The 10,000-nt window shown below is 32.1% G+C and overlaps 1 protein-coding gene across 2 annotated transcripts in view; it reads right to left on the minus strand.

Annotated features, from left to right (window-relative positions):
- Nucleotides 1–3,620: 3,620 nt before the first annotated feature.
- LOC125046179 (acetyl-coenzyme A transporter 1-like) overlaps nucleotides 3,621–10,000 on the minus strand; it is a 13,256-nt gene continuing 6,876 nt past the window's right edge. For both annotated transcript variants that reach the window (XM_047643871.1, XM_047643872.1), the window contains exons 5-12: nucleotides 8,299–8,464; nucleotides 7,912–8,057; nucleotides 7,591–7,673; nucleotides 7,395–7,505; nucleotides 6,878–7,062; nucleotides 6,433–6,553; nucleotides 3,983–4,201; nucleotides 3,621–3,879 (exon numbers count right to left, since the gene is read on the minus strand). In XM_047643871.1, coding sequence (XP_047499827.1) covers nucleotides 3,709–3,879; nucleotides 3,983–4,201; nucleotides 6,433–6,553; nucleotides 6,878–7,062; nucleotides 7,395–7,505; nucleotides 7,591–7,673; nucleotides 7,912–8,057; nucleotides 8,299–8,464 — 1,202 coding nt within the window. In that variant the 3' untranslated portion in view covers nucleotides 3,621–3,708. The remainder of the gene's footprint in view (nucleotides 3,880–3,982; nucleotides 4,202–6,432; nucleotides 6,554–6,877; nucleotides 7,063–7,394; nucleotides 7,506–7,590; nucleotides 7,674–7,911; nucleotides 8,058–8,298; nucleotides 8,465–10,000) is intronic.

The following is a 10,000-nucleotide window of genomic DNA, read 5'->3' on the forward strand; positions in this document are numbered from 1 at the left end:
TACAGTATTCACATGTATTTCTATTTAATAAAATCCTCATTTGCTGGAAAGAATAAAATCTAATCACCTTCATCTTTATTAAATTGCATACAATTTGCCTTTTAAATCCTTGGGGTTCTTCCAAGACATCATATATTATTTTGGAAATCTTTTATAATGAAAACAAAACTGTTGCTGTAATATAAATATGAAAAATGTCACAGTTCAAGATACAAAATATCATACCTGATTACCTTTCACCCACCCATGGTATGTACATGCATAAAGCCAATTGCTGCTAGACAATACATACTGACAATAATTTTTAACAAGGAAAAGAGATTTAATAAACAGACTGACTTGTGGCGCAAACATCCAGTAAGGAAATTAATTTATTATAAACGTCACCTGTCTTTCCTGCTGAAATTGTCCCGATGGGAACATTAGAAAAAATACAAATACAGCACAAACAATAGTTCATTACACAGAACATCAAGAGGATCTCAGATTTTAAATCAATACAAAAATGAGCATTGGCAAAAGGGAAAAGGTAAAATATATTGGAGAAAGAAAATACATACAAACATATGTATATATGTATATATACATATATACATATATATATTCATATAAATATACATATATACATATATATAAACATATATATACATATATTTACATATATATACATATATTTATATACATATATACATATATATATATTTCTATATACATATATATACATATATTTATATATATATTTCTATATACATATATATACATATATTTATATATATATTTATATACATATATACATATATTTATATACATACATATACATATATTTATATACACATATATACATATATTTATATACATATATGCATATATATACATATATTTATATACATATATGCATATATATACATATATATATACATATCTATACATACACATATATATACATATCTATACATACACATATATATACATATATATACATATATATGTTTATACATATATATACATATATATATCTATACATATATATACATATATATATCTATACACATATATATATATATATATATATATATATATATATACATATATCTATACATTATAAATATCTATATATATATATCTATATATATATATATCTATATATACATATATCTATACATTATATATATATCTATATATACATATATCTATACATTATATATATCTATACATTATATATATATATCTATACATTATATATATATCTATATATACATATATCTATACATTATTTACATATTTATATATACATACATACATACATACATACATACATACACACATGCATATATATATATATATTATATATATATATATATATATATATATATATATATATATATTATATATATATACATATATATACATATATATGTAGTAGGAGATGGCATTGCATGTAAAAAAAAAAAAAAAAAAAAAAAAAAAAAAAAAAAAAAAAACACACACACAGCCATCTTTGTGATCTCAAAAAGGAAATTTGTAAATGGCCCTACAAATGAATACATGACTTACCGCAGCAATGGTAAGCAATGAATAAAATGCCAGCTCTTGTAACCTGACAACATTGAGAATCTTAAGTCACCGAGAGAGAGCTATGAGACTACAAGCACCATTTGCCATTTCATTGTGCATATAAAAAGATGATGACCTAAAATCCATTCCCAGTGAAGTGTCTGTGATGTCCAATGAGGCCACATGTGCAAATAGATACTACAAATATGTCTCTTTATCATTCAGAGACGAGGAGACAAAATCTGCCCTCCTTCTATTTTCAGTGAAATAATAAAGAAAAGAGAAAAAATACACACATCCAACATCTACACATACATCTATATATGTAAATATCTATATATACATAAACTTACAATTCATATATTTATATATACATATATATATATACAGATATATATTTACATATGCATATATCATTTACAGATATATAATTCCACATGCTTATTACAACATATGCATATTTTTATATACATGTATCTATACAAGTATATATTTATATATGAATATATCTATATCAGCTTACATTCATACACTCACTGATTCCTCATGATTAAATGGTTATATATTTCTCTTTAGATAGATACATACATACATACATATTTATATAAACAAAATATATATACCAGTCTTTTTTCCAGATGTTCAAAATTCATTCTTCATCCCATACTTCCAGATCACTGTCAGAATGCAAGCACTGATGTGTACGGCTTCTCTAAATAAGTACATGAGGGTGATTAGACTCATTTAGCGATTTTACATTATTCCCATCTATAAACAAGTGTGGAATGTGATGTCCTTGAGCCATGACTGGAAGAGCACTGGCTCCTGGAGGACGCCATTTCCATGCTAAGCATCGTATTCCTGGCGCTGTGACCGTAAGTGTAGGTTGTATTACAAAAAATTGAATGTTATAAAAGAAAATTTAAAGTGAAACAAATAACAAAACATTAAATATTTTTACTTTTCTTGCACTGAGTTAAGGACTACCTAGAGAGATGTGCAAAGAAAACATTCTATTACCATCTGGATAATGCAAATCAAATGACAAATATGGACAGTAGAAAATGGCAAATAAACTAAAAATCATTACGTATAAAAAAAAAAATAATGTTGCAAATAGGAGGCATAGAGTCTTGTCACCGCACACAAGTATTTGCATGCACTTGGCCTACAAGCCACGCAGCTGGCAGAGCGGCTGCTCACAAAAGCCTAATGCCCGGATTATTGGTCAGGTGATTGCCATGAAGCAAACAGATCTAAGGGGTTCATAGTTTAAACTTGCAAATTACAAAAGTTTAATGAAGGAAGTGGCATAAACAGTGGCAAATATTTCGTTTTTATAATTGGTTCCAGTTGATTTTTTCTTATCAATAAGAATTTACTCTATCTATAAACACCACTCTCTTAAAAATCCCTTAAATAAACTCCAATACATGTATGATGATATCTATTAAAACTCTTATTTCCAAAATAGTCCTTGGAAAACATACATACTTCTTGTAGGTTGGAAAATTAAAGAAAAAGAAGAGAGAAGAAGAGAGGGGGGCAGAGAGAGAGAGAGACAGTGGGGAGAGAGAGAGAGACAGAAGGAAGAGAGAAAGAGGGAGGGAGGGAAAGAGAGAGGAGAGGAGAGGAGAGAAGAGAGAGAGAGAGAGAGAGAGAGAAAGAGAGAGAGAGAGAGAGGAGAGAGGAGAGAGGAGAGAGGAGAGAGGAGAGAGGAGAGAGGAGAGAGGAGAGAGGAGAGAGGAGAGAGGAGAGAGGAGAGAGGAGAGAGGAGAGAGGAGAGAGAAGAGAGAAGAGAGAAGAGAGAAGAGAGAAGAGAAAAGAGAAAAGAGAGAAAAGAGAGAAAAGAGAAGAGAAGAGAAGAGAAGAGAAGAGAAGAGAAGAGAAGAGAAGAGGAGAGAGACAGTGTGTGTAGGGGTTTGAAGGGGGGGAAGGTTGCACATGTACCCTATTCTTAGGGAATGAAAGACAATTTATCTAAAGGACACAAAAGAGAACCTATTTCCTCTCACTTGAAGTGATTTACTCTCGCATCCTTCCTCTAAATCAGAGAAAAATAAATAAATACTTTCTGATTTATTATTCTGGACTTACAGAAGATTATCTGACAATAACCTAAATATATCACAACCTTTTTACTTTCATTTCTTATCAATCAGAGCGATGACTGACAGCCCAAGCTGACATGGGGAGATCTTGTAATCTTCTAATGGTTGGCACACCCCATTTCATCCACAGGAAGCCAAAGACAACAAGAACCGCACTCTCTATGTAGTATCCATCAGTATCTATATTGCAAGTTCCTCCCCCTGCCTCACAAGCCTGAAGAAGGAGCAAAAATTAGAGAGAGAGTTTTATTTCACATTATAATGACAAATCCAAAGAATAAAATCATTTTCAATCATACAGGTTCAAAGAATCTCACCTGCGTCTCACTTTCTTTGTTACAAGAGAGCACATTTACGACCCCAGAACAGGATTTCCACGTCAAATCGGAGACATATCGGAGCGCAATCCAGGATGGCCAATTACCGCCAAGATTTGTGAAAGTATTCAGCAGGGTCATGTACGTCCCTCCAACACTCTTGTCACTGATGCGAGCGAAGAACGCCATCACTCCAACGAACATGCAATTCACAGTCACCTGAGAGAAAGGAATATGACTAACTTCAAGCTGCCCAAGGTCAACATAATTCCCTCTAATAAAGAAAAAATATATTTAACATTAAATCAAATACACTCCATATAGGGTGCATAAGTACAATCGAAAAAACCTGCCTTTTAAGGCTGGCAATAGCATAATTACTATATAATAATCTGAGAATAAGATCATTATATATATCATAATACATATATGATATACATAATATTAACTACTGGAAGGACTTGACAAAATTATAGGACTGGAAAAAAAAAACTGATAAGGTAATGTCTATTTTGCTTTTAAAAAAATACTAATTTGTGTTGAGGGCTGTTTCTAGTATGAACATCATTTAAGCAAATTACGCATTTTTTCATCTTTTATGTATTGTTGTTATTACAACTGCACATCCCACCTGTTCTGATACCAAACTTTGGGAGATTACCATGAGGGGTAGATACCACCGCCCCCAAAAAAGGATTTTTCCATACATGTGAATACCTGAGGAGAAATCCCTATGTACTTGAATAAAGTCCTATATGTTATCATGTCTCATATTTGTTTTACAGAATTGATTTCTTTTTCTTTTTTTCATTACAAAAAAATAAATAAATAAAAAATTGACTATTAGCAATGGTATATATTATGTATTCAATTTCTCTTACTTTCCATTCTTGTTGCACAAATATCTAAAGACATTACATTTCTTACCCTTTTACCTGTACTTTTCAATTTGTTGCCTAACAGTGTAACAAAATAAAATAATAAATAAATAAGAAACTCCCCAAGGTCCCAATCACAACCATTTGCCTGAAACTGACCAATTAGGATCTACAGGATCTGACATTTGTTTGATTCTCAGACATCTAAAAAAGCTAGGCAAAATCAAATCACAAGGGTATGCATAAAACATCAATTTTACAAAATGAAAGGCTGGCTCAAATGAGTTGTATTCTATGAAATATTTACTTTAAATCAAGAAATTTAAGAGGAAAAATTCTAGGATAAAAAGCTTTTCAGAGCAAGCATGCATAAAATGGATGAATATAAAGTATAAAATTAATATAAAAAATAATTAAGCCTAGTTTAGCAATTTCCATACAATGTAATCAGTTGTGAAGGTGCATGGTACCATTTGTAATTTCCAAACAGAAAATAGGAGTAAAAATATAGGGAAATGACAGACAATTTTTATCTATGACTACACTGAAATTTATAAGACAGGTCTCTAAGTGTCTCACACACATAAGGACTGATTCTAACTTGTTCTTGTGAGATACAGACAACAGTGTTACAAATTTACCCATGTTGAAGATAAATCTGCATCAGAAAATATACAGAAATTTAGTTGGCTCCTTTTGAATTCATGTCAAAAGTTAATTTAGCTGTTTCTACTTTTTTACAATTATTTTATGATTGCAAGGAATGTCTTTAATTTTTCAAATGAAACTGGATAATTGTAATGCACTTTTTTTTAAATAATGAAGATTATTCTGCATTGGAAATTATAAAGAAAAACATAGGAAGCCCCTTTTCATCCTCTATTGTCTACCAAGTTAATTCTATATCTAAACTGCAGTTTTCTATTCAAACAATACAAAGACTCTGTGCGCCTTCACAACGTATGCAAGGACATCAAACGTAAATATGCCAAATTGCAGTTAAATATACCAAAGTGTACTATCATTGTCCTAATTTAAGTATGATCTATTGAAATATTACATCGTATTATTATAACAGATTTTCAACTAGAGCACAATGCATAAAGATAAATAACAATATTGATAATAACAATAAAGTAAGTCAGAGGTAGTAAGGAGTTTGTTCTGAGGTCAGGAGCAGGAGCAGGGAATCACTATTTATGGCTGGGTAAGCAGTTATTGGATTCCCCAGTTACTACTGACTTCTAAGTTATAAGTACAGGGTTTCCTCCTTTTTCTCCCTTATAATATGGATAAATTGTACCTAAAATGTGTCCATAGTTATATTCAAGAAAGTCTTTCCATATTACATTACCAAAATATAAAAAAAATACTGCAGACATAGTTGCTCGCACAACAATTTTGCTTTATATTCAGCTGTCAAAATTTGGACACGGACTTACAAAAAGTGTGTATGAAAAGCAAAATTCAATGGACAATAGCCAGTTCAGTCCCATCCATGATACTAAATGATAGTTGTAGATCCTCTAAGAGGAAAATCAGTAACTACTGCAGAATTTTCCAGTCCCTTACCTGATGAATGAGGTATACTATTATAATGATGACATAGAAGTGGGCAGGGTAGACACCATTCTCATCCTTGAACAAAGGTGTAGCCCAAACCAGCACAGCAAACACGAGCCCAAAGAGAAGTCTGCAAAATAATTTCAGATATAATGGACCTAAAGACAGCCTATTATTATGTAAAATAACATTATCAGCATCATGTCTTGATCTAACAATGCAATAAGTTTTATATTTCTTATATGTACATTTAAACTAAATGGAAAAAAAAATTCTTTGGAAATGTCTGTATATACAAAAAGGTCAGTCATGTACATTATTATACAATATGATTCAGCATTACCATATCATAGGCAAAAATCACTACCTGGAAGAAGAAGAGCATTCATAAAAAAAAAAAAGTTACTGGAAGGAAAAAGGCAATATGTAAATAACATTTCAAAATCCTGTTTACCTGACAGGATAACTACGAATAAAGGGAGTGAGAGGCTTGGGCCCTGCAGTGTAGCGTGAGATATAGAGTGGCAGAAACACTTGGACTGGGGTCAAGGGGATGGACAGGAGGGCTAGTCTGTCCTTAGGAACACCATTCTCTGTTAGCTTTAGGACTGTCAAGGAGTCTGCAGCAGCAAATCCAATCTGAGAAAGATGAATAAGAACAGCAAATGTAGCTACATATTTTTGGCTGAGCTTCAGACTTCAAGATATGTGGTGATGCTTATTACAGGATGATCTAACTCAGTTCTTTGCTGACAGCAGGACTTAAGCAGAAGTTGATGTTTTATGATTAAAAAATAAAAAAATATAAAATCATGCTGGCATCTAAGAAATATCTGTAACATATACTACATTGTGCAATATATCATTAGGTACAAGTATCTAATATAGTGAACTGTGTTGGAATGTGAGATGAACAAGACCTTCACATGAAAAAAGTAATACCCATCATTTCAGTTGTGAATAACAGTTACCTTGCAAGTCAGTAAAACAAGGATCAAATCTCGCAAAGTTTTCATCTTCAGGATACGACCAAGCACCTGGTAGGTGCCTATTAGTCCAAAATCTGGCTCATTGAGTTCAACCTTGGAAAGAAAAAATACAGAATTAGGTAAATATAAATATTTTTCTGTACTAATGTGTTTCAAAGTAAAAATTCATAATATTTACCTCTGATTCATCTTTTTCATGTTTTAACAACCAAACCAAACTTGTTGTTACACAAAAGACAATGCCCCAGAAATACAGAAAACCTGTTGAAAGAATAATATGTATTACAAAAAAGTGACTACATTCAAATGTTTTCAACAATGGTTAATACTAATACTTTTAAATCTAAATATATTTTTTAATGTGCAATCATTATTATCTATAACAAAGCTTTCTACCTCCTTCTACCTTGATAAAGTGTTCCTTCTTTAACAATAAATACCAAATATATACTCATGTATACATTAAGACATAAGTAAAAACAGAAAACAATGCAGTCACCTGGCAGAGTCACAAGGGAGTCAGCTTGGCCAAGGTAGTTGACACAAAAGTCCCGAGACTCTAGAGCAAGGAACACGACGTAGCCAAGGAAGTACCCAGCCGTCTGGCCAACTGAGTTACATGTAGATGCCCATCCAACATTTTCTCTGTGGAAAATATAGGAAACCTTTAGTTCTATCATTCTTCTTGAAAAGATTTCAGAACCTATATCGATAATACTGTCATAAAAGGTATAATAATTACTTTAATTTTTAAAAGGATCCCAGACTACCAATATCCAAAATGTAACCTGAAAATACCTGCTGTACAAATATATATGATATCCTTATCTGTACAAACCCATACAATATTCAGAGAAAGCTACAATACATTTTTAACCTCCATTACCTTGATAAAATGGTAAGGGCCCAGCCATCAACTGCAATGTCTTGTGTAGCTGCTAGGAAGTTCAGTGCAAAAAACACTGCAGTAATGATGGTCACATTTGGGGTCTCCTCAGACCCTTCCCCCAAAAGGGTATTGATGTTTGATGACAAAACCAGCATAAAGAAACCTAAGAATTGAAAGAGATAATTCTGTAAATAAAATCTTAACTAAGAGTGGACCAGTTGTAGGGCCTGCTGGCCATAAGTGGTCCCACTTGATTTTTTTCTAACCCTTAAAATCATATCTCTCTATGTGTATATGTGTGTGTGCATATGCCAGTTGCTCCTCAAGCCACCCCATTTTTATATTTCAAGTATAGTTCTTCCATGACTTTATGTATCTACTCAATCTAATTTACTTTCATACAGCAATAACCTTTCAGTTTTATGGGAATACTTTTTTCAATTTTGGCCAATAGTATCTTATGATCTGCTAACAATCTATGGGATCACTTTCTAATCATCACATTTTTGTTTCTAATCAATAAGCTTCTGATTTCTTTTTTATCTATTGACTGATACAAAAACAGTTAAAATCTTATTTCCAAACAAGACCCCAACTGAAATCCTACCAAAAAAGACTTTTTCCGAGGACTTCTTTATAAATACATAGTCTCCACTCATAGACCTGGTAGAGTTTTCCTTCAGCCACAGCCACCACATCACAATATACTCACATCCCTGTGTTGGCTCACCTCTGTCTGAGTCAATCATACATTCATGTTTTCCTGCCTCTAACTTCCTGTGAGTGTGACATAGCAATTCTGGTGCTGCAAAGTATATTTCATCCAGCCAGACCCTAGATCTTTCGTTTTTCCCATGTTCCTCTCCCATACACCAGTACTATTATGTATCACAGTGTTACCTCATGTTACATCATCTGCTTTACTACTGATACATATAGATACTTATAATATATATAAATACACCAAATTACATATATTATTGTTTTGTATGATAAAAAAAAAATGACTTTAAGCATGCTTTATTTACGACTATGTTTTTTTTTTCTGATGCACAAAACTGAGATCTTCGAATGCCAGCAACAAAAATCTGCCATTACAAAACTGGAAAAACACATGCTTTTTGCTGCTGGGGGGTTTGCAGTTCTAATTAAATCAAGTAGAAACATTAATTATTGATCATTCACTTTCACTACCACTGCATCCTAAACAGATTAGCTATATGAACTCACCAAGGCTGGTAAAATAAGCAACATATAATTCTATTTTGGATGGAAAGGATACTTTATATCTTGTCACAATTAGTACAAGAGCTATCAATAAATATTTACCAGTGGCCTAGCACCTTCTAAATAACTAATGACAAATAACACTCTACTACAAATATCAATTACTTTTTTATCAACAATCACTTCAAATACGAAAGTACTATATTGCCATTCATGTACCATAAAAAGATTTAAAAGCCTACAGTTACAAAAATGCATTGACCAATCAGTATATCCCTCTGTCACTTCATCCTTGCTTATAAAACTAACAGCCATATCAGTAAAACTATAAACTCCATCCTCAATGCTAACCTGAACTTCTACTGCTCCTGGGCCATTTAAACCACTGAGTTGGCCAACTGCTGGCCCATTAAGCTCAAGTGGCGGTTTGTTCAGTCAAACAGTGCTAATTCAGTGATTTCAGTCATTGTTT

This window comes from Penaeus chinensis, chromosome 38 (assembly GCF_019202785.1).
Source record: "Penaeus chinensis breed Huanghai No. 1 chromosome 38, ASM1920278v2, whole genome shotgun sequence".
Taxonomy (NCBI): Eukaryota; Metazoa; Arthropoda; class Malacostraca; order Decapoda; family Penaeidae; genus Penaeus; species Penaeus chinensis.